This window comes from Malus sylvestris, chromosome 2, assembly GCF_916048215.2.
Source record: "Malus sylvestris chromosome 2, drMalSylv7.2, whole genome shotgun sequence".
NCBI lineage: Eukaryota > Viridiplantae > Streptophyta > Magnoliopsida > Rosales > Rosaceae > Malus > Malus sylvestris.
In genome coordinates this window covers 27,737,225-27,763,968 of record NC_062261.1, presented here as the reverse complement: position 1 = coordinate 27,763,968, position 26,744 = coordinate 27,737,225, and the positions used below count along the sequence as shown (strand labels likewise).

The window sequence follows — 26,744 nt, the reverse complement described above, 5'->3', positions numbered from 1 at the left end:
ATTCGATTTGGACGCCACAGACGGGTTGCATATTAGATATACGTTATATGTTGGAGGTTTCAAGTAGGTTATATATTAGGAAAACCTAACCTTCAAATATGCATGTGTAATTCATAAGTAATTGGAAAAACTACATAGGATTGTTAAGATGACGGCAAACCCTAATGCTCAAATTTATTTTCAAAACTATTTTCTTTTGTTTTGTTTACTTTCTCAATTTATTTTATTGTCTAATTTAAATTCGTTTTTAATATTTTAGGTCATAAAATCACCCTTTTCCAAACTTTGTTTTCAAATAATTAATTAAGATTTGGTTTTAACATAAATTATTCATTCGCTTCCTTCCCCTGTAGCGTGCGGCGGAGCACTCTTTCTCAAGGCTCATCGCTTGCTTCTTATGACCTCACTTCTCACCATCAAGCTCAAGTGCTAGCTCAAAGTAGGAACTGTCCCTGCACATCCGAAGCGAGTGATCTTGCTAAACCCTTAGTTGCGCCCCCTTGCTTGAGCTACTATACTATGATAATCTTGTACTCTTGCAAATATTTATAAGTGTTTTTATCCCTACTTTGGTAGGTGGTAAAAATTCTATCACACTCCCTAAATAAGGTTGTTTTAACCTTTCAGTCACGTTGTACGCTATCGATCATTGAAGAGTACTTATACTTCAAAAAAAAAAAAAAAAACATAAGACGAAACATAAATTTGGATAAAGTAAGTCATGTGGGGGACTTGTTTAATAACAAGAAAAAGGAATATCATGTAAATATAATGAAATAAGATTTGATTCTATTCATGTGGCTTCCATAAAAATTTCATTCCAAAAAGAAAAAAGTTCATTTTGTCTTTCCTATTGAATCATCTTGTCGAAATCTTTACATACATGAATTGCGATAGTATAGACAAATTTTACTTTCCCTTATAATATGTTACCTAATTAAGTTCCTAGTTTTGGAATCACTCATCCATGGCTCTAATATCATTTCTGTTTGAGCTGCAACACAGTTATGCAGGAAACCTATATTAGTTGATCTCTCCGTCCAGAAAGGGTAAATGTAGAACAAATTAAACTCCTAATCAAGCTGGTAGCTGAGGTCTTGGACCTCTAGGTGGGTCAGTCATGCTAAAACTTCACTTAATTATAGCATTCACACACAGAGAGACTCATTCACTACGACCACCGCTCCTACAAAACTTTTAGAAATAAAGATCCGGCATAGGCAAGGATTTTACCATCTTTCCAGATCACCACCAATCAATCATTTTTATTTTATTCAGGGATGGTGCTATTCACACATTCCTTTTTATCTTTTACAGATTTCATGTTAATTTATGTCCTTGATCTTCTTCAATTCATTTGATACGATAGCCATTGAGATGAGTGTATGAAAGGTAAAAAGAGGTGTGTGAATAACAGTTTTGAGAGTAAATCCCACGTAGAGAAAAGGTAGAACCTTACATGTTCTTATAAGAGATGACTACTTTCCATATTATCAATTAGTTTTATCGTGAAACTCCAACTTTCTTCATCATCCTTATTTATACGAGTAATTGTTATCAGACCGTAAATTTCTATTTACCACTTTGTAAGTTTTGTATTTTGGAAGGTCAAATCCTCATTTGGCTCTACATGTAATAACCAAGAATAATGCAGTTGATTGAAACATCCAATAGTGCATCTCGGATCGTAGTTTGATAATTATATTCATTCTGCTTAAGGTTGAAGATATTAGATATACTTAGATGGAGATACTTGTGAATTTGTAAAATGTTGAGTTAGTTGTAATTGGGAGTTAGTTGGAAATGGAGTTGGTTAGGAGTAAAACCGTTAGAGGGTATTATTGTAATTGTCGTGATATGGATGGGTGCTATATAACCGTTGTGTAAAAGGCATTTAGTTTACAGTGTATGAAATATAATTCCCTTTACTTCTCTCTCTAAAATTCTCTCTTCTCTCCAAGCTCTTCGTCTGCGTTTTTTATTCTTCAAAGGGGATTTTGTTCCAGCATTCTTCGCTATCTGTGTAGTTGTTGAGTGTTAGCTTCTTTGGTATGGGAATTGGGGATTCTGTATTTTTCCTTCTCTTTCAATTTATCTACATGATAATTGGTTGATTTCTGCTTGAAAGTTGGGTTGTGAGGGAGATATCTACAAGGAAGTGTCATTCTTTCTTGGCATATAAGAAAGTGTTAATCTTTCTTGGTGAATCCGAAAGTGTTAGTCTTTCGTGAATAGTTTATAGTTTGATTAGAAGAATGTTTTAGTCTTTCTTGCATTTGAAAGTGTCAATCTTTCTTGATTTCAGCATCGAAGTTGCTTTAGAAGAAAGTTTTAGTCTTTCTTGAATACGAAAGTGTCAATCTTTCTTGATTTCCGCAATTTTCTCTGAAAGTTTTAGTCTTTCTTGAATTCTGTTGATCATGGCTAATACAAGTATCAAAGTTGAGAATATTTTAGGGATGCTGACTATAAAGTTGAGGGATGATAACTTTGCCAAATGGACATTTCAGTTTCAGTCAGTCTTGAAAGGGTATAAGATGTTTGGTCATTTTGATGGGAATATGGTTTGTCCACCTAAATTTGTAATTGATACTGAGAAAGGGGTTATTGTTGAAATTACTGATGCATATATTGAATGGGAATCCATGGATATGGCATTGCTGAGTTTGTTGATTGCTACACTTTCAGATGAAGCAATTGAGTATGTTCTTGGTTACAAAACTGCATTTGAAGCTTGGTCCAATCTTGTTGATAGATATGCCTCTATGTCTAAATCCAGAGTGAACCATTTAAAGACGGAATTGCATACTATACAGAAAGGAAGTGATTCAATTGACAAGTACTTATTAAGACTGAAGAGTATCAAGGAACAATTAATTGCAGCTGGAGAATTTGTGTCAGATAATGATGTGATCATTGCAGGGCTTGCAGGTTTACCAAAAGAATATGCCATAATTCGAACTGTCTCAGAATCTATCTACATTGTATATTCAAGGGTCCAGCAATTCACAGGGGTCATATTCTGCTTCTGGTTCTAATCCTACAAGACACAGTCATTTACCATCTACTACAGGTGGTGTCATTGCTCCATCTCCATACATCAATCCATCTCAACTTCAGTTTCCACTTGAGGTTTATAATTCTCAATTTCCACAACAGTTTCCCATTCCACAGCTTCCTATCTATCCTCAACCACCTTTTGGTTTTGGTTTTTTGGGAAATGCTTCTAATACAAGTGCAAGACAACAGTTTGGTCTAAATGGTGGTAATAACTACAATGGGGGCAATAACTACAGAGCAAATGGTGGTAACAACTATATGTCAAATGGTAGTAATAACTACAAAGCAAATGGTGGGTTCAAAGGCAAGAATTTTAATGGAGGTTTCACTAGTGGTTCTTCTTTTGGTAATTCAAGGAAAAATGGCACTGCAACATAGTCTAGTAATACTGAGAACAGATCCAATGTGGTCATAGAATGCCAAATCTGCAATAAAATAGGGCACATAGCTGTGAATTGTTTTCATAGGAATTCCCCTGTGACAACATTCAAACCAATTCACATGCTTTTGTTCTTAAAAATGTGTTTCATGTTCCAAAAATAGCAAGAAGTTTATTATCTATGCAACAGTTATGTGCTGATAATCATAGCTGGTTTATTTGTGATGAAAATCAATTTTTTGTGCAGGATAAGAAGACAAGAGAGGTTTTGTATTAAGGAAAGAGTAGGCCTAAAGCATTGTTTCAGATTCCGGTACTCAAGAACTCCAAGGGAATGCAATCTATGGTTCAGAGTTCAGCTGCTTATCTTAGACAATTGGTAAAATCCAGCCTATGGCACCAAAGAATAGGCCATCCAAAATAAAATAATGTCTATTATGATGAGGCAGTCTAGTATACAAGTAGATATAGACAGTCAACATAGTTTGTGTACTCACTGTATCAAAGGGAAAATGTCTAGGCCTTCATTTCCTTCTAGGATTGATAAGTGTTCTTTTCCCTTTGAAAAGGTCCACACTAATATATGGGGACCATCTCTGTAAAATCTCTAGAAGGACACAAATACTACGTAACCATTGTTGATGAATATATAAGATATGTTTGGATATTTCCAATGTGCAACAAATAAGATGTTTTTTCAATATTTGTAAACTTCTATGCATATGTATTCAATCAGTTTGGTGTCTCTATTAAGCATTTACAATCTGATGGGGGTGGGGAGTACACTAGTCATGCATTCAAATCCTTTCTTGCAGCAAAAGAAATACAACAATTAATTTCTTGTCCATATATTCCACAACAAAAATGGTTTAGTAGAAAGAAAACACAGACACATTGTAGAAACAACAATTACATTACTTACCATAACAGGATTACCAAGTTCTTTTTGGTATTATGCATGTGCACATGCTGTGTTCTTAAATAACAGGATGCCATGCAAATCACTATCATTGGATTCTCCATATATCAAGCTATATAAGAAGCAACCTGAGTTGAAAACCTTGAGAGTGTTTGGGTCTGCAGTTTACCCTTGGCTCAGACCATATAATGATAACAAATTGCAGCCCAGATCTGAAGTTTGTGATTTTCTGGGATATTCTAAAGGCTATAAAGGAGTCATCTGCTACAATCTAAGCACAAGAAAGTGTATAGTGTCTAGACACATCATTTTTTATGAAAGTGATTTTCCATTCTCCAAGTTTCAGTATCAATTGGGGAACCAACAATCTACTATACATACTAGTTCTGTTAAACACAAATTGTACTAGTTTCAATCCCAGTGAGTAGTTCATCAGCTACTAATGTTTCATCTCAAACTCAATTAGTGAATTCAGTATCTTCAAGTGGTCAATAGATTGATTCAGAGTATTCTGGGATACAACAACATATAGACAGTTCTCCACTGCCTTCAAATGAGCAAATTCGGACTTCACAGTCATCACCTGCTAGTCACCAAAGAGAAGCACAGTCTTTGCCAAGCTCAAATACTACTTTTTCCTCTACAACTGATTTACCTCATTTGCTTCATGTCCTCAATCATGCACAACTTTAGGTAATTCTCCCCATCTCTAATTATGATATACAATCTAGTGAATCTGCTTCAAGTAATGTTATTCAAACAAGACTTAAGAAAGGTGCAATACCTAGAAGAGATTATTCAGCCTTTTTGGCAATTATGCCTGAACTATCTTCACTTCAACTACATGTTGATTATGATGAGGATATATTTGGGAACAATATGTGTGGGTTTTCATTCCTTACTGATACATAAGATGTTGATGAACCTAAGAACTTAAAAGCTGCTTCTAGTGTTATACAGTGGCAGAATGCAATGCAGGATGAGTTTAATGCATTAAAATCACAGGGAACTTGGAAATTGGTTCCTCCTCTTTCAGATAGGGTTGTAATTGGGAGAGTAAATGGGTCTATAGAGTGAAGAGAAATTCTGATGGGACAGTGTCTAATTATAAGGCAAGGTTAGTTGCCTAAGGTTTCAGTCAAGAACAAGGCTTGGATTACTCAGAGACATTCAACCATGTTGTTAGGCATACAACCATGAGACTTATTTTGTCTTTGGCAGCTCAATTCAACTGGGAGTTAAGACAACTTGATGTTAAAAGCGCATTCTTGCATGGAGATCTTGAGGAAGAAGTTTATATGAAGTAACCTCAGGGTTTTGTGAATTCTAAATATCCAAATCATGTCTGCAAATTAATTAAGTCACTTTATGGCTTAAAACAAGCACCAAGAGCATGGAATTCAAAATTTACAAGTTTCTTACCAACATTGGGATTCAAAACTTCTTTATCTGATTCTAGTTTGTTTGTCAAGGTTGATAATGGAGATGTGATACTTCTTTTGTTATATGTGGATGATATTATAATCATTGGTTCATCTGTTACAAAGATACAATCAGTTGTTACACAACTTGCAGAAGTTTTTTTATCTAAAAGACATAGGACTATTGACATATTTTTTGGGGCTTCAAGTATAGTTTAATTAAGATGGCTCATTGTTTGTAAATCAATCAAAATATGCCAAGGAATTATTGAAGAAAACTGGCATGGATAATTGTAAACCAACATCAACTCCTTCAAAACCTCACTCTCTGTTACTTACAACTGAAGTAACTTTGCTATCAAATCGATCTTAGTATCGCAGTTTAGTAGGTGTTTTACAATACCTTACCTTTACAAAACCAGATATTTCTCATGCAGTGCATGTGGTATGTCAATATATGACAAGTCCTACTGATTTGCATATGCAACTTGTGAAGAGAATACTGTGTTACTTGCAAGGTACATTGGACTATGGTTTACGATATACAAAATAAGATGAGTTTCATATATTAGCCTTTTCAGACTCAAATTGGGCAGCTGATAGTAACACAAGGAGATCCATCACTGGATATGTTGTATATTTGGGATCCAACCCCATATCATGGCAATCTAAGAAGCAATCAACGGTGTCTCGAAGTTCAACAGATGCTGAATACAAAGCACTTGCTCATTGTGCTGCTGACATTTTTTGGGTTCGATCACTGCTTAAGGATGTTCATCAGTTTATACCTAGTCCTCCTACATTACACTATGATAATCTCTCAGCATTAGCCTTATGTTTTAATCCAGTTTTTCATTCTCTGATTAAACATTTGGACACTGATTACCATTTTGTTCAAGAGAGAGTCCAAAAAGGAGATTTGACAGTTCAATATATACCAACTGAAGATCAGGTTGCAGATGTGTTTACTAAAGTTTACATAGTCCTATGTACCTCAAACATTGCAGGAGTCTAAATATAGGAGTTTCTGATTTGCAATCTTCACATGGTCAACAAGGAATCAACCTTACGGATCCATCTTCTGCATAATCAAAGTCATCAGTTCATCCATCAGATTCTTCTGTGAATATTCAAACTCTGCTGTGAAGATCCCATCAGTGTTTGAGGGGGGAGTATACTTAGATGGAGATACTTGTGAATTTGTAAAATGTTGAGTTAGTTGTAATTGGGAGTTAGTTGGAAATGGAGTTAGAGGGTATTATTGTAATTGTTGTGATATGGATGGGTGCTATATAACCATCGTGTACAAGGCATTTAGTTTACCGTGTATGAAATATAATTCCCTTTACTTCTCTCTCTAAAATTCTCTCTTCTCTCCAAGCTCTTCGTCTGCGTTTTTTTTCCTTTGAGATACATACAGAAAGGTTAAGAGAAGAATCCTTGCTTTAATTAAGCTTTCAATATTTTCAGTATTTACGACGATAAACCTACCACAATAAAGTCCAACAATCATAATGCGGCCAACTACAATTAATTAACTATCGAACTCAATACCTATAGACATAAAACTCATATCCTATGTGAGTTAAACTGAAACATACTCCAATCAAGTAGAAACAATTAGCAGGAGATAAATTGAAACCAAGAGAGAGGTGAAAGGAATTTAGAAAAGCATATCTAATAGCACATGCAGTTCCAACGATGATCAACACAAAATAAAATACTATTATCACCACTGAACTGATATTCAAACAATAATACTAGAGAGACTAAATTTGTAGACTAAATTTTGTCAACTAAATGACATGAGAGTTTATTAACGAGCTTATTTCTTATTGGTGATATATCATTTAGTTTGCAAATTTACTCTACCTAGCATTACCCATATCCAATTATGTAAAAATCTAAATCATTAATCAAACTTTTCCAATACTAAGTACCAGTTCAAATTTAATAGAGAAAACTAATTGTATCTTGCTCTGTATTTGAAAAATTAACAAAAAAATTGAAAGAAAAAAAAAAGAACCCTAATTAGAGAGAATCATTCACAAATCCAAATAATCCTTCAAATCCCAAGGGAAACATGGATATCGTTTCCATGAATTTCCATGCATCTTGAAGATCTTCACCACCTTATCCTTTGTAGAAGATCTGCTATCCATCTGCAACAATGCCAGAAGCTTCTTCACCGATCCACAAATCAACATTTCCTCCAACACCCTCTCCGTCGGATGAAAATTACAAATCAACCATATGATCTTCACCCCAATCTTGGTGGCAGCATTAGAAACATGCAACATGTTTTTGGAAACTGCCACAATGCCCATACTATGTTCCACCAAGGCCTGCCTTCCCTCAGAACATTCACATAACAACTTTATCACTTGCAACATTTTTTCACATTTGGATCTGTTGGAGTCTGGCAGTAGCTCTATAAGGACACAAACTGCGCCTGCTTCAATTGCCCTCAACTTGTTTTTCTTTGATGCTGTTAATATTTCTATCAAGACTTTCAAGGCACATGAACTTGCTTTGCTACAAATTTCATCCGAAAGGAGCTCCAACAAGGATTTAAAAAAATCTATACCTTGATCTTGTATCACGAAGCTCCAATCATATTCGGTTTTCGCCATCTTCTTGAATATGGTAATGGTATGGAGCCGTGCCTCAGTGCTTCCTCGCTGAAGCATGACAGTCATCGATCTGGTTGATTCTTGCTTCGATAACAATTTAAATGTTTTCCCTTCTCCCGATATTGGAAGTTGGTGAAGAATACAAAGAGCCTCCTCACAAGCCCTAAACGTTGTGAAATCCGAGCTCTCCAAGAGAATTTGATCAAGAATTTGGACAAGAACTTCGACCCCGTTAGATCGAATAAAATCATTTTTCATCTCATCATCTAGGTCGATGATGGAACGAAGTTTCTTTATCGAATTTACCTTGAATGGGGATGACATGATTGTGTTGAGGAGCGCTTGAATTTCGTCATGCTTAGCTGAAGGCCTTGGTGTAGATGATGTTGAGCAAATAACATTTTTCGCATCCTCTTCGGTTTGCCATGCAACAATGAGCCTCTTGAGGGTGTGGTTCGGGATCATGTCAAAATTCTCAAGGCTTTGCATTGTAGCTGGGCATGTTTTCTTCTTGTAGGAGAAGAACCATTTCTCTATGTTGTTGCGTTCATAGGTGACGCCCGTGGAGATGGTGACGGGGTCTTTCATGAGCTCCATAGAAATGGGACATCTGAAATGGTATGGAGGAAAGTCGTGATCTGCAGGTGTGTTTTTCTCTGATATCTCAAGATCCTCCATTGCAAAATCTAAGAGAAGTGGAGGGGGCTATGACTTATGAGATTAACAATATCAAGCTCTCGTCTCATACATATGAAGTGAGAAGGGAGGAGGGTGTGAAAGTCCAATAAAGGGAAAAATTCAAAGTCAGTATATGGATATGCATTTAATTAGTAGCTAACATTAAATCTACAAGTAAGCACAGGAAAGTTTCTTTGTTTTGATTTTATTTGTAATTTTTTAATTTTTAATTTAAGTCTAATATTAAGTACCATGAGTCTACCATAATTGTGGTGATATTCCTATCTGACCCATTTCTTTTTGTTATTTTGCATTCTTATAAAAAAAAAAATCTAATATATATGTGATATCCACCGCTGGAAGAAACGCTGCTGCATGGTGATACATGGTAAGTGGCTTGACCCGAAACATAAAACATGGTAAGAGCACCATTGCAAATTGACGAGGAGTTACTTTGTTCATGCATGTATTGTGTGTTTGACCATGATTAAGATTAACTTCCCTTACAGAAAATTTAAATTAAAAGAAATGGGTTATTAATTAAAAAGGAAGGGAGCATGCCAGTGAAATTTTTTCTGATTCACAATTATGACATCAACATATTATTTGAGTACATATGTTTGCAGGTTAAACGTACACAATGAGGAGCCAATTAATTTACAATAAAATAAATTTTTAGAAAATTCAAATATATACGGTATAAAATCGGCTCATTCCTGGTAGTAACATGAACGGAAATTTTTTTTATCTTTCCTTCTAGATAATTTGGTTGTGACAGCAATATTATAGTTACTCATTTGGGAATAGGTCTCATTTTATCCAATGAATTTAGATTTTGTTGAGAGTGAATCTTACATCGGAAAATTAAAACGTTACTTAATAATCTAAAACACTTACCACGTGATATACTGTTCCATGTTTACAAAATGAGTCGACATGAATGATATGTTTAACTTCTAGAGTAAATTTATTAAATACAAATACAAGTTATAATTTCAGTGAAATTGTTACATCATGATAGTGTTTTGAGTACACCTAAAAATATCTCCTAATAGAAATTAAACCTTGATGATTTGAGTTCACAGCTCATTTGAAGATTATAAAAAATTTGGTGCGTGAAAACAGAATAAACATGAATATATGTATAAGATTTCAAACTATAGCCGACCGTTTCGCGAGTTGACTTTCGAAAGGTTGGCTATATTACCACATACATAATACATCTACATCATGCGCTGCGCGCAAGACATGCATGGCTTGAGTCTCCAGTTTTCTAATTTTTATTTTTCTTTTTCTAAAGGGTGTACATTTCAAATCATACTCACAAAACACAAGGCGAATACTACGAGGCTAACATATTCTCAATTAAGAGTGTACATTTTTCCTTTCAATAACCTGTAGATATCAACCGTTGAGCTGCCTGCTGACAATGATATATACCATCTACCTCTCTCCAGGTGAAAATCTGATCCAAGACAATAAAAAAATTGGAGTTTGATCAGCCATGTTTGACAGAATAATAGAAAAATAGATTTGATGATCAAGCTAGTTTGACAAACATCATCGTTTTTGTTTAATCTGTCCAATAGTACATGGTATGCAAAAGAGAGCTACAGGAGTTGACAAACTTCTGTATAAAGTGCCTTACCTCTATCTAATATCAAATATTAAAAAAAAACCGGAGGTTAGTCTAATAGAAAGCATGCATGATGCAGGGAGCAGTGTGGTGGGAAAAAAATAAAATAAAATAAAATGAATAGGATAAGATGTAGGGTTCATTATCTCCAGGTACAAGGAGAGATCTGAAAACTCTAAAAACTTCACTTCTAGTACCAACCTCCAACATAGACAACTAGAAGAACAAAGCAACAAACTCTTAAATAAGAGCAATGCACTTAAAAAAGAATTTACAATTCAAATTTCAAAATTATATTTCACACAACTTCTCCTCTTTTCTGCCTTACAAATACAAATATTTATAGATGCTTAAACCTCCCTCATTTAAGACAAATACATGATATTATAATGAGATAATATAAATAACCAAGATAATTCCTTTTAATCCATCCCACTAAAATGTTATTACATAAAATTCATTGTTGAAAAAACCTTGCAATTCTTCATGAATGTATCTGATAGTTGAGAAGATTTCCAAAAACCAAATGCATCTTATGTAACGTCCTGCATCAAAGCAAGTAAACAATTGGAATCCTCAATCCGTGTTCGAATTCCCACAGATTCATTTATTTTTTTGGCCACGAACTCCCACATATTCATTTATTTTTTTGGCCACCGGCTCTACTTTAGCTTGTTCATTTGACCTAGAGCCAAAAGTATGTTATCCCTTCATGTGGTTCCGGGATTGCGTGGAGAGGGAAATTAGTTTGTCATAAACGTTGATAGGATACCTCTTATATTGAATTCAATTATATCCTTGTATAAAAAATGAAAATACTGAACTGCATGCTTTAGTTTCTTCAAATGTCTACATTTAAATTATAGGAAAGCTTGAATACTACTAATTCTGTATAAAAGAAATAGTCAATAATGTGTACTAGTTGTACTGAACTGGAGTGTAGATTACGAATCACTACTAAGCAGGGTGCTTTTGTTAGGTGGGAAATAAAACAGAGGAGAAAATTCAAAACATATCATTGTTATCTGGAACATATAGGTGAGGTTCCTTCCCATAGTTGAATGTGCTATACATGTTCTGGAACCACTTCTGAATTTCTAATCCATATCAAATTTCTAATCAGGGTGCTCTAGAACATATCACTGTTATCACTGATATGGATTAGAAATTTGGGAAATAACAGTGATATGGATTAGAAATTTGAATTTACTATAGACATAACTACTAAGCAGGGTGCTCTAGAACATCACTAGTTTCTAGAACATCACATAACTTTTTGTGCAGTTTATTTTTTAGCCCAATTACAGTTCAAAACCATACAACTTTGTTTTTACTGTTTCATTTTTAATTCAGATTTCACATATGGACACTTTTCAAAATCTCAAAATCTAACAGTTATGTGAAATGAAACAGGACAATTTTACACTTGGAAGTTGACAAAACTCGTGAACTACAGACACTTTTGGTGTATTCAGAACACAAGTTGCTATATCACGTGTTATAATACAAGTAGAGAAACCCTAAGAAACATATTCACAAGCATTGTATCATCTCTTGTTCCGAATATATTAAAAAAAAATCTCTTTGTAAAATAATTCTTGAAAGTTGAGAAGTTAAATCCAACGACGCAAATTGGATATCTTATAATTTTATGAACCCAATGGTAGAGTGATGCAGGATGGGAAATAAATGATTCATTTGGCATGGAGCACCATAAATTACTGGAAGACAAATTTATGTGATGGAATAAATAGGGTGCTTTAAAACAAATGGCCGATAAGATTAATTTCAAGACGTTTTTTTATGGCTAATCATAACACCCAGGCGTTTTTTTGGCTGATTGGATTATTTTGTTTATGTAATTTTCAGTTTTAGGTGTTTTTATGTTTATTACCTTTTTAATTTAGGAAAACTAATGAAAAGGGTTTGAAAACTTTGAGTTTTAATAATAAGGACAAAATAAAGGGTAAAGTGAATAGTACCAGGATTGACTTTTTAGTGTACAAATGTGGTTTTTCGTTAAAGTGAATAGTACCGGGTGCTTTTCGTTAAAGTTCCCTTTTAATTTATGAATGTAAGTTACAAATCGGTTATAAAAACCATTTCTATCTCATATTTGTGCCTTTCTCTTTGTTATAGTATGCTGTTTTGTTCTTTCTAGTGTCTACGTTGTAGGCTGATACTAGAACCAAAGTTTATATGGTTTTCAGGCCTCTCATTGCACTTGGAGATAGTGGACCCTATTTATCAATCCTATTTATCATTTTATTTCATTTCTATCCGTTGCACCCTGCATCACATAGTATGTTTACACACTTTTCAAATCTTGCATATGGAGTCTAATATATGACCATTTGCATTGCATATATAGGGACTCAAAATTGTTTTTCAACTTTTAAACTTTAACCCTTGAGATATTGTTATATTCAAAATTAAATATGACTTATGTGTATTACTCCAAACTCATATGTGACCCCTAATATTTCAGTGTATTAAGAGAGAATGAGTCAAATTTAAAATCAAATATAACTTTCGATTGGTCAAATTTTCCAAGGTGAGTTATGAGTAGCCTTAAAATTTGATATGTGCTCTGTTTGCTTTTATCATCATCGGGTACAAACAACAAAGAGTAATGCTTGGTAGATCAAAATTTTAAATTAAATTTACAAACTAAATGATATGTCACCAATAGAAAATAAGCACATGAATCAATACTTAAGTAATAATTTAATCATCAACAACCACATCATTTGGTTTACCAAATTTGATTTAAAAATATGATCTCTTTAGCATTACCCAACAAGAAAATATAATAGCTCACTATCGATACGTATGAAACGAATTTGAACCACATTATTGTTAGCCTATTATGAGTCTAAGTTTCATCCCTCTCTTTTAATGTAGATAATATCGTTTGTTAAAAAAAAAAAAAAAAAAAAAAACAATTTCCACTAAAATTAAAATGAAAAGAAAGTCCACTGTATGAAGCCAAAATCTAGCATTTTAAGATATCGTATAATATGTCATATTTAAGATGCTCAAAGTTTCTATGCTTTTAAGCTATTGGTTAGCCGGAAAAAGTGGTAAAAAATGGAGGGGTATATGATTGGGCCAAATAGTGTGGGTAGGAACTGTATGTGAGATCATATGCTTAAACTAGTATATAGGTTCGAATTCTCCTCTACTCTCCTAATAATAGTAAATTTATCATGGGAACTCACTATCATGTGCTAATATAATAAGGATGATATAATCTGACGGTGAGAGATGTGATAGCAAAGACTATGACTAGTCAAAGCTTATTGTTAATGTTAACTTTCTTATATAGCGGCCAATATGTCATCGATCCATGTGGAAATAGAATATGCTAGGTCAGAAGTAGTAGAATTGTCAAGGTCTTATTTCTTGTTTATTTCTTATTCAATGCTAGCCTTCTTATCATGAACACTTCAATCTTTCTGTGTTCTTTTTTTTTTTTAAGTTTGATTGGAACTACATATTTGCTCCGACGAATCTCATGAATAATTAATATATGGAACAGTTAATATAAAAAATGGAAAACTAACCAAAAGCCTCTGAAAAGTTTCCTTTTAATCATAAGGACAAAAGTTTTGCAGAAATACCAAAGCTACCTTTCACACATCCATACAAAATTGGCCAAGCTTTTAGTAAAGTTCACATGGTGGGGCTAACATTTTCAGAAAATATTTGCATGCAAAAGCTAAGGTGGCAAACATTACAGCAACCAAGACAACATGGGTTCACATGTCTTTCAGCCAGCTTTCAGAAACAGTGCTGACAGCTTTCAGAAACAGTGTGCTGTCACTATTCAAAAAATTGTAAATAGATGAAATAATTTTTTGTCTTTGAAGAATTAGATTTTGTATATAAGGGAGCCTTTCCTCCCATACAGAAGACACCTGAATACCACACACCTCTCTCAACATCTGAAAACACCATACTTACTCAAGCATTCGTAGCCTTAATAGTATCCTTGTAAACACTTCTTTGTAATCACTTTCTTGTAAACAACTATCTCCGTAAACATTCTATATATCAATAAAAGTTCAAGTGTACATATTCAAGCAATCTCCAAGTCTTAAGTAAGTTTTCTTTTCCTTATTTAGTGTGTTTGTTTAATTAGACTTCTAGTCCAAAACAGGGAAACACTATTGTGGTTATATTATTAACCTGCTAAACTGACGATTATACTTTGTTTGAGCACTCTGTTATAGTTGAATGTTTGCCATACAAATAACTAGACATTAACCAGGGTACCTCTGAGTTCTTCATACCTCTGAGTTCAGCCGTTAAGGCCTTATACTTGTACTGTGAGTGGCCGTCATGCTGAAACATGTCGAGTTCCTTGTGCAAGGTTCTATGTCTAGTTGTTATAATGGTCATCTGACTATTTAACCGAGCATGCGTTTCGAATTTGGTATCAGAGCTAAGTTTAGCATTTTAATAATATAAGCATAATAGTAAAGTACCTTGAGGATAGAAGTCATTGATACAACTGATATCATATTTGTTTATTGTGTATGAACAACAGATATTATTGTCCCTGTAGACCCTGTTAACCATAATTACCAGGTATTTATTGTCTTAGACATCCAACTATAACTAGCATAAAGAGAAGATTAACATATATATCCAAAAGAATTATCAGTACTTTGAAGAAGCAAAAGTTTTATCTTGGCTATCTTGAACATCCTTCATTTATTCGTAAATATAATAACACAGAAGTGCAGCATAAAGTTTTAAAAGCAAAAAGAACAACAGATCAAGCTTTAGAGACCTTGAGAGAAGAAAAAGAGTTTTTAATAAACCAGTTAGCTGTAACTCTAGAGAAGGGTAGACTGTAGTTTATGAAGATTATCTTAATTTAGAAATTAGTGAACCTCAAAAAAGAAAAATAACTTTAGACCAAAATAGTTTAGTTTGTTATTTTCCATCAAGAAAGCATAATCATATTTTGCACAGTGAAGAAAATCCGCAAGCCAATAGTATTGTAGATCTTATTATTAGTCAAGCAGAAAATATAAAATTAGAAAATAATAAGCATAATCATTTGTTAAACTAGTTGTTAGAACATTTTCAGAAAAATTCCATAAAGATAATTAGACAAAATTTAGATTATATTACATCTCAGTTAGAAGATAATAATAAAAATATTCAAAGGTTTCCTAGCAAAAGAGAGATAAAAGAGCTTGTTGACCTCATAGATAGTAAGCCAAAGCAAGTAGAACTTAGGTCATTAGAAATAGTTGAACAACTAAAATTAGAAGTTCAAAAAATTCAATTCTTACAAAAGGAGTTGAGAGAACAAGTAGATAAGTTGCATAATAAAATAGATAAATTATTAGTTTAATGACAGATTCTAGAACTAGCAGAAAATATATTCAAGCTTTGAAAGAAATTAGTAAATTAGATAAAGAACCAGTAGGATTAACAGATTTTTCAACACAAGTATCTAGTAGTAATATTCCCATTAGGCAAAATAATTTGATTATCCAATTAGTTTTAAGTTTAGCTGAAAAATTAGATCAAGTTGAAGAACAAATAGCAGAAATAAACCAAGTTTTACATAACGCATCTTCATCACTTCCATCATCCTTGCTAGATAAATTAGAAAATTTAACTTTGAGTGCAAATAATAATAGAAGACCTAAGCTAAATCCTTTTGATAATAGAAAATGGAACTCTTTAGGAAAAAAGGAAAAGAAGTAGTTAGAGCGGAAGATATTTATCCAAATGAAGAAGAAGCACAAGAACTTATTCGAAGAGGTTTTGAGAGAACACAGAAAAATAAATATAACTTGTATCAACTAGGTTTATTTGAAAACAGAAGTAGAATTGTAAGCAGCATCAGTCAACATGAAGTTAGCTGTATTGATAAAGAAGTTACACTTAATCTAGTTAGTAAAGAAGCAGTTACTCATTTGAGAAAATCACATTTTAGACATATTCATATAGGAACAATATTAATTGGAATAGCAGGATTAACCAGAGCACAAGTAGGTACAAAAGCTTTAGTATACATATATGATGATAGATGGGATAATCACCAACAAGCAGCAATAGCAACAGCTTAAGTAGACTTAAGTTCAAACTTAGCAGTCATAGGTTGTATTCCAAATCATGTTATGACGATTAATGAATTTAGTAAATATATTAAAGTGAGCATAAGAACAAAAAATTATAATATGAAAGGAGAGTATAAAAATTTGTGTATTATCTTAATGTATATAGGTAAAGTGTCTGATAGATATAATCATAAGTTTAATTTAGAGTTTCAAAATTTAGTTCAAACATTTGGCAGTAAACATGTAAATATGATAGAAGCAAAACCCGTAGATAATAGCTTTTTAGAAGGAACTCAGTGGACATTGCCTAATTTACAAGTAGCACAAAATAGACAACCAGATAAAGTACAAATATATGAAACTAGTACAGGTTAAGCAACAATTAGGTTTAGTAATTATAAGCAACTAGAAAAAATAGAAGAGGATGAGAGTGAGATCGAAAATGAGAGTATACATATGGCTTTTGATAATTTAGATATTAATTTAGTTGAACAAAATTTTGATCATATTGTAGATAAACTTATAGAAGATATTGATCATTTAGATGAAGAACAATATTTGGAAAAATATAGGACATATGAATTAGAACTACATAAAATTTCAAACGAAAAAATGAAAATTTTAATCTTAGAAATAGGAGTAGAACATATTCTAGGATCAAAAGAATATAATAATTTATTAGAATTGAAAGTAGAATGTAATCCAGCAGAAGAAAGTAGTACATCAGGAGTAGAAAATCCAGGACACGCAAGTAGAATTGATCAACAATTTTTGAGACCAACAAACGAACAATATAATGAAAAAGCAAAAATAGACTATATGGAAGAAAGTATGATAAAACCTAGAAAAAATAGGATTCCATATTTGAGAGGGTTAGAACAAATTAATATAGCTGGTAATATATTAAATTTAGATAATGTAGATCCACAAGATTGGGAAAGAACGATTGAGAGATGGGAAAAAGACTGCGTACATGCAGCATTAATGTTAGATTTTAGTAATTCACAAAACATGTTAGATTACTTTGAACATACTTTGGATGGTTTAGTTTTTGATTATTTCCAATCATGGAAAGTCCAAAATCCAGAACAGCATCAGAAGCTAAAACACATTTCAATATTGATGGTTTTGTTACTTTGATTAAACAAGAGTTTTTAGATCATAATAGGTTAGATGGCAGAAGCGAACAAGAACAAATAAGAGCAATTAGAAATTTGAAACAATTACAAATTTGCGATTTACAGTATATAGCTGAGTATACAACAGATTTCTTTAAATATTTAGGAAGAACAGGTAGAATTAGTGATATTAATTTATTAGATACTTATATGACAAAAATAAAAGGACCAATAGGTGAAAAGATTTGGAATGAATGGCAAAAACATTCGAAGAAAAATGATATTGCTATAGGACCTAGAATTCAACATGTATATGATATACTTAGACAATAGTGTAGTCAAATAAAGGCTAAGAGACAAATCAGGAAACAATTTTACATGAGTTGTAAAAATATAGATTTACCACAACAGTATGGTTACCATAAGAAAAATAAGCATAAGAAAATATACAAAAAGAAATATAAGTCATATAAACCCTATAAACAACATAAGAATTTCAGTATAAGACCTTCAAGAACATATAGGAAAAGAAAATATATTCCAAAACAATTTAGAAAAAGAAGTGGTAGACCTTGGATTAGGAAATATAAAGCACCAAAAGATAAGAGTAGTTGTAAATGTTATTCATGTGGAGAAGCTGGACATATTAGACCTAAATGTCCAAAATTAGGTAAACAGTCGAAAGAAAAAGTACATTTGATGAAGTTGTTTAAGTTAGAAGAAGATAAGGATATTCAGTCAATATACAGTTTAGATAATTTAAGTGATAATGAGAGTATTTATAGTATAGAGAGTATTAATGTCACATCCCAGCCCGAGGTGGATCACTTCCCGGGCCCGCTCCATTACCGTAGCACGATATTGTCCGCTTTGGGCCCCGACCACGCCCTTACGGTTTTGTTTCTGGGAAAACTGACACACCCCGACCCGGAGGAGGGCATGCTGGCCGTCACGTGAGAGTGACGTAACCATTTACACAGTTCGGAAGCTTTTAAAATACATTTGCTAGAAAGAAACTCCCGAAGGTGAGTCCTATTTTTAATACTCCTGTCAGAACACCGCTGAAATCCTCGTGGCCACCAAAACTCTGCTATCTTGAACCTGGAGGGGCGCAAAACAAAGTTGAGTGGGTCAGTAAAACCAAAGATTTTCCAAAACATTTCATTTAAAACATTTCTAACCCCTCTCCATAAAACCTGTATACTTTCCCAGAAAATAGAATATAAACATATATATACACATATCTTCAAACTCAGCTCATCATCTATCAATATAACATCTCAGAAAGAATATGCCAAGCCATGCCAAAATATAATAAGAATGCATCAATATAAATCAGGTGAAATAATAAATCAACTGGAGACCCTATAGTGGTCTTGTACGGCTGATTCTATAGCTCAATATCCCATCCAGCCGGAGTCACCAACTGTGACCTGTACGGCCCTGCGGGAGTCACCAACTGTGACCTGTACGGCTGATTCTATAGCTCAATATCCCATCCAGCCGGAGTCACCAACTGTGACTTGTACGGCCCTACCGGAGTCACCAACTGTGACCTGTACGGCACTACACTGCACATAAGTCGGAACTACCTATAGTAGTCTATACGACTAAGATGGTGAAATAATACGCTCTAGTGCTTCTCTCATCAATCATCTGCGCGCATAATCTAAGGTCACCCACCAGTCAGAACCCCTCTAATGGTCTGTACGACTGGCATGTCGGAACCACCTCTAGTGGTCTGTACGACATCCACCTACTTGGATCCAAGGAGAGCGTGCGGTGTGGTGAATACTATAAGCACTAATACCAAAGGTGCAGTTTATGAGCTCACAACGCAATCACCTCATCATTCATTCATATAAACCATATAAACTCACCTGATACTCACCTGTGCGTCCACGGCACCAATTCACACATATATATGCATCAATTATCAATTCATAACTCATAATATGCATGCATGGCATTTTAGAAATATAATTTCATATAAACGCATTTTCTAGGAAAAACAGTAGTATATAGGTAATATGAAAACAAAACTGCCCACTCACATATATGTCGAAGGGTCGTAGCCCCTGAGCCTCCCTTAACTGTGCTCATCGTCCGCATAAGCCTCACCTATAAGAGAAGTAACCGAAATAATGTTATTTAACCACATAACCAACTCTAGCTAATAACTCCTCATACATTGCTCAAATTGGGTATATGAATATACCACCGTGATCTACACAACCTCATGATCATCCCCAAATTTTTAAAATAATTTTTGGACTGTTCACGCGCCCCTACGTGCCGACACACGCACGGCCAGACGCGCCCCCACGCGCGGCCACGTGCACTGCACACTAACGGCGTTGTCACATCCCGGCCCGTGGTGGATCACTTCCCGGGCCCGCACCACCACTGTAGCACGATATTGTCCGCTTTGGGCCCCGACCATGCCCTCACGGTTTTGTTTCTGGGAACTCACGAGCAACTTCCCAGTGGGTCACCCACCCTGGGAGTGCTCTAGCCCCCTTCTCGCTTAACTTCGGAGTTCCTACGGAACCCGAAGCCAGTGAGCTCCCAAAAAGCCTCGTGCTAGGTAGGAATGGGAAAATACATTTAAGGATCACTCCCCTGGGCGATGTGGGATGTTACAATCCACCTCCCTTAGGGGCCCGACGTCCTCGTCGGCACACCACGGCTAGGGTTAGGTTCTGATACCAATTGTCACATCCCGGCCCGGGGTGGATCACTTCCTGGGCCCGCACCACCACTGTAGCACGATATTGTCAGCTTTGGGCCCCGACCACGCACTCACGGTTTTGTTTCTGGGAACTCACGAGCAACTTCCCATCGTGGGAGTGCTCTAGCCCCCTTCTCGCTTAACTTCGGAGTTCCTACAGAACCCGAAGCCAGTGAGCTCCTAAAAGGCCTCGTGCTAGGTAGGAATAAGAAAATACATTTAAGGATCACTCCCCTGGGCGATGTGGGATGTTACAATTAACATGATAGATTCGGACTCGGAAGATTCAAGTAGCACAAATAGTGATCTAGAAGAGTATATGTGTGCATTCATAGAAGAATAGCATGAAGAAGATTATAAATACATTAATTTAGGTTGGCCAGAAAAATGTCACAAGTGTAATAAATTAGTTGCAAATAAATACTACAATACATACTCAATATTATGTGAAAAATGTTATAGTAATAGGTTATTAGAAGTTAATTCAGCAGAATCAGAAATATTATGAAATATTGTTCATAGTATAGAAAAACCAAAAAATAGTTCTTTAATCACTATAAATTGCGAAATAGAATTAGCAAAAGAACATAAGATACAAATCATAGCTATGATAGATACAGGGAGTACAAAGAGTGTCATAAGAGAAGAGTTAGTACCAGAAAAATATAGACAAAAATTAGCAAAACCAGTAAGAATAACACAATTTGATGAGAGACCAGTTTACTTAACACATTGTATAAATAATGAGTTTATTAAAGTAGAAAAACAACAATTTAATTTACTATTAACATTTGTTTCACCAGTAGGATCATATCCATTTATTTTAGGATTAAACTTTTTGAAAAGTTTGCAAGGTTTTTTATTTATGAACCTTAACATAACATTTTTCAAAAGAGGCATTACAATAACTAACCAAAGTAATACTGTAGAAGCATACAAAAACATAAGTATAGAAGAGCCTAATGGCCAAGATAGTTATCATTTAGAAAACTCAAAAGAAAATGATGAGCATAATAACGTAGAAGAGTTTGATGAAGACATTTTTGAACATGAATACCCGATTTTAGAAGAAGGAACCTGTATAGAAATATTACAGTTAGATAGACCAAAGAGTTTAGAAGAATTGTTACAATTAGCAGAACAAACTAGGATTATAGGAGAAGACCCACAATTACATTGGAGTAAAAATAAAATACTAGCAAAATTAGATATAATTAACCCAGATTTAACCATTAAGACGGCTGATATGCCTTGTAGTCTAATAGATAAACAAGAGTTTGAACAGCAAATAAAAGAGTTGTTAAATTTAAAAGTAATTAGACCATCTAAGTCTAGACATAGATCAGCAGCATTTATTGTAAGAAAACATTCGGAACTAAAAAAAGGTAAGGCTAGAATAGTTTATAATTACAAGAGATTAAATGATAATACATATGAAGATAGTTATAAATTACCAAATAAGGATGAGCTTATAAATAAAATTCAAGAGAGTAAATATTTTAGCAAGTTTGATTGTAAATCAGATTTTTGGCAAATAAAATTAGCAGAAGAATCAATTGAGTGGACGTCTTTTACTTGTCCAGAAGAACATTTTGAGTGGCTTGTTATGCCATTTGGACTTAAAAATGCTCCATCGATCTTTTAAAGAAAGATGGACCAAATTTTCAAGAAATATGATAATCTTTGTAGTGTTTATGTAGATGATATTTTAGTACATAGTAAAAATAAAAATGAACATAGGAAGCATTTAGAGATAGTATTACAAGAATTTATCAATAATGGAATTGTGATTAGCAAAAATAAAATAGCATTAGAAAAGCATGATATAGAATTTTTAGGAATGTATATCAAGTCAGGTACAATACAATTACAAGATCATATAGCTAAAAAGGTATTAGATTTTCCAGATAAATTAGAAGATAAGAAACAGTTACAAGCGTTTTTAGGATTGCTAAATTATGCAAGAAATTTTATCCCTGATTTAGGAAGAAAAATAGTAGTATTACATAGTAAAACTAGCAAAACAGGACAAAGATATTTTAATAGTGAAGATATTAAATTAGTTCAAAAAATAAAACAAGAACTTACTAAACTTAAGCCATTAACATTACCACTAGATAATAGTTACAAGATAGTTGAAACAGATGCTTCATCATTTGGATGGGCAGGTATACTATACCAGAAAAAGCATAGGGAGTCTCCAAAGTCTGACGAACAAGTTGAAAAAGCATAGGGAGTCTCCAAAGTCTGACGAACAAGTTTGTAGATATTCCTGAGGAAAATTTAGTGATATCCAGTCAAGATTACCATCAACAGATTTAGAAATTCTAGGGATAATTAATTCATTTGAAGCATTCTCTTTATTTTTACATAATGAAGTATTTACGATTAGAACAAATTGTCAAAATATAGTTTCTCATTATAACAAGATACATGCTAATAAACAGGCAGCTCGAAGATGGGTTAATTTTGTTGATTCAATTACAGGAAATGATTTCAAACCAATTTTTGAACATATAAAAGGTAATGACAATACATTAGCTGATATTTTATCAAGATTAATTTGTTGAACAGGTATGGAATATCGTGGACCATCATCAGCAAATAGCACAAGGCTGCAAAGCAGAAGAGTTTCTTTCAATGGCATGATGATGCACCATCAACCTCCACCATTCAGTGGATTTCAAAATAGCATGAACAGACCAGCATCACCACCAGTATCTACGTTCAACTTTAATGGAAATATTGTTGAAGGAATCAGGAATCCAACTTTGAGATATAGGTCAAGGGTACCAGGGCTTTCTGATAGGCAGCATGTTCTCTTAGATAATTTCTGGAATATCCAAATTAAGCAGCCAAGCATGAGGTTAGGTTATGAAAAATTAATTAGAGTATTGGAACAAGAGTTTGATAGCTTTAATTTTAATTTCCACCAAAACCAGCAGCATATTCATTCTCTTGAGCACAACCTTCAAGCCATTTCTAGAGACCATGAGTCATTACTTGGTAAGTTTATCAAAATGAACCAAGAACTCAAATATATTAGAATGCAGCAAAAGGCAAGTGACACCTTGAAAAGAGAATTAAAAATAGGTTTAGAAACTGATCATCATAAGAATAAAGGAAAATAGGTTATTGAACCCATAGAACAAGAGGCTAATGAGCCCATAGAAGAAATTAAGATTGAGCTCTTAGAAGAAGACGTTGAAATGGAGCAACATCAAAGTAATGATCAGCATCAGGTTCTGAGTGACAAAGAAAAACAAGAAAAATATGAAAGTTTTCTTAGGAATATATCTTCAGACTTAATATTCGATGATGTCTTATTAAAAGAAATTTCAAAGGCGAAACTAAGAATAATACCAACAGATATGCAAAATGAGATCCTGAGCAGAGCATCACAGTCCATGAAAAAGTTACAATTACAATTACAATGCGCCTTGTATCAGTCCATCTTCGATCCAAAACCAGGGATGGATATTATTACAAAGATGTATCCTTCATGTCTTTGTGATAGTACATAGAAATGTATTTGTAAACCAGAGGTTAGCGTAGCTATGGCCAGGATTAACATGAGAGATTTTAAATCATGGCATTTTAGTTATGAGCATCAGGAAAAGCATAATGTGGTAGAAGTTACCCCTGCCTTACTTTTAGAGTTTGGTTATCTCAATAAAATATTTATTAACCATATTTCTCAACTAGAATCATTTCCTGAAAAACTTATAAAAGTAGCAGAAGATTATCTAGAAAGGTGGAAGGAAATTTGCATAAGTTTTATTAGTAGTCCTTCAGATTGGTATGTACATATGCATAAGGAGAAAGCTAGGTATATAACCATGATCAATGAAGAGTCCTTTAGACTAAACCCTATCTCCTCACATAGGTGGACTCCTTCATACAAAGATGTTTTAAAATTTAGAAGGATCCAAATGTTTGCTTTAGATGAGTTTGAAGATTTTAGGTATGACATGGTACTAGTAGCAGAAGAAGAAGAGATGTATATTTACAGCAAGACAAGAATCAGTCATCAGCCTTATTGGAAGCCCCAAATTTTCAAAGAAGAAACAGCAGAAATATATTATAAGGTAAAAGAAGATAGAGAAAGAGATGCGGAGCTAGTAGAAGGCGATGAACAATTTTGGAATAATTTGTCAGAAGAAGAGCTGCATAACATCGACAACATGATGGAAGCCTGAAAAGCTAGCTGTAAAATTAGTATAAGTTTAATAGCATAATATAAAATGATGTATTCCCAGACAGAAATGTCAACATCTTTGTGGACCCCGCTGTAATGGCATAAGAGTAAATAAAGAAAAGTACTTGATCCATTATGGACATTTCATACACAAAATGTCCTTATAATTAAGAATGAATAGTTCCAGGCCCTTTTCGTTAAAACTCCCTATAAAAAATTGGATCAAGAAAAAAGAGAAAAAGTTAAAATTTTAAACTTGTTTATTGGATTACCATTTTACCTTTGAGTGGTGATATACCCCACCCACTGTCTTATTTTCTCACCTATCTTATATTTACACTCATCATAAAAAGTGAAAAAAAAACATATAACTATTTTCCCACCCATCATTATTCCACAATAACCCTATATATTTATTCTCCAATATTTCCTTTGCTTTAAAAGAATTATGATAATTTAAAAAAAAATTATCATTAAACAGGAGGGTGGTAGAGGTAGATAATGGAGTCCTTAGCTGCTTCCTCACTCTCTGTTACAAGCTTACAACATTGTGAAATTCCCCCTTCCAAACGTCTTTTGCTCGACCGCCGTTACGCTTGGGTAGTTGATGAATGGAAAGACCCATCAGATGAAGCTCTTGCTGGTGGCAAAAGAATATTAATATTGTAGCAAACTTAGCAGTGAAAGCTTTGGAACGATACTTGCTTCTCCTCGGTACTTGCAAGCGGGGTCTTTACCCTTCACAACATTAAGTCTTCTTTGCTAAAGCTAGAAACTCCTCCATTTTCAGCCTCATAATTTGATTGGTTTTTATGTTTTTTCCTCTTTTTTCTTTCTCTCATTTATGTATTTTAGGTTTTTGGAAATATAACTAATTATGTGGCAAGACATGATTGGGTGGTATTTAGGTCTTTGAAGGTCATTTTCTACAATGATAAAGCTATCAATCAAACTATCATTTCAAAGTGGGTGGGGAAATAAAACACTGGAGTGGGTTTAGTAGCACTCTTACCTTTTTAGAGGAAATGGTACGGCAGTAGGATATACTATACAGGACGGCACCGGCAGCGGTGATGATATGGTGCCGCTGCGTTTCTGCATCAGAGAAGGTGACGATTAAGTTTGGATCAGACTAACGGTGGGCAAACGTCCTAAGTGATCAGTTGTTCAGTTACACTAGCTACGCTCGTTAATCCGTTGATGATATGATGGTGGCAGTTCAATTTTGCCGATACTGCCAATTTTCACCATAAACTTCTATTTGCAAACCGCCCCTTAAAATTTCATAAATAGCCATGTCCTTTTCACTGGCTATCACTTTCAAAATTTTCATCCATCCATAGATGAATGGAGAGAAGAAGGTAAAATGACTGTAAACAAATTCTATTTTTCTGCCAACTTGTGCAGATCTAATCTATCCACTTATGTACAACAATAACTCATCTAAGTTCAGCAAAATGACATTTTAACTCTCTTAAGTATTTCACATGTTGTCCACTAAAAAATTAAGTAGTCTAACGATAAAGAGGTAATTGACTATTTATAAAAATTTGAGAGAGGAGAGGGGGGAGGGGAATGGCTAATTGCCTGAAATAAATTTTAAAGTAAAAAATGGCCCACAAGTTTAGAGGGTAAATCGCTAAAACCACTTTTAAAAATTAAGTTAGTTAAACTAGTCGAAAGTGATACATTCTGTTGCAAGTTTGTTAAGTTTCTAATATTTGATTGGTCAGGGAATCCCTTGCATCCGAATTTGAATTTCTCATCTCATAAATTAGAATAGTTTAGAAAGTTATGATCAAGGGACAAATATTTTTAGACTCCTTTTTAGCCTTTAAATTTTACACATTAAGGGTCCTAATTAAGAGTGATATGGAAACTTTTA

The 26,744-nt window shown here is 33.9% G+C and overlaps 1 protein-coding gene across 1 annotated transcript; it reads right to left on the bottom strand.

Annotated features, from left to right (window-relative positions):
- Positions 1–7,724: 7,724 nt before the first annotated feature.
- LOC126613841 (E3 ubiquitin-protein ligase PUB23-like) lies at positions 7,725–9,090 on the bottom strand. The gene has a single exon (XM_050281447.1). The coding sequence runs from the start codon at positions 9,088–9,090 to the stop codon at positions 7,825–7,827; it is 1,266 nt and encodes a 421-aa protein (XP_050137404.1). The 3' UTR covers positions 7,725–7,824.
- Between the last annotated feature and the right edge of the window lie 17,654 nt (positions 9,091–26,744).

Bases quoted from the DNA above. Each gene is read 5' to 3' on its own strand.
- LOC126613841 (XM_050281447.1), bottom strand. From the start codon at position 9,090: ATGGAGGATCTTGAGATATCAGAGAAAAACACACCTGCAGATCACGAC.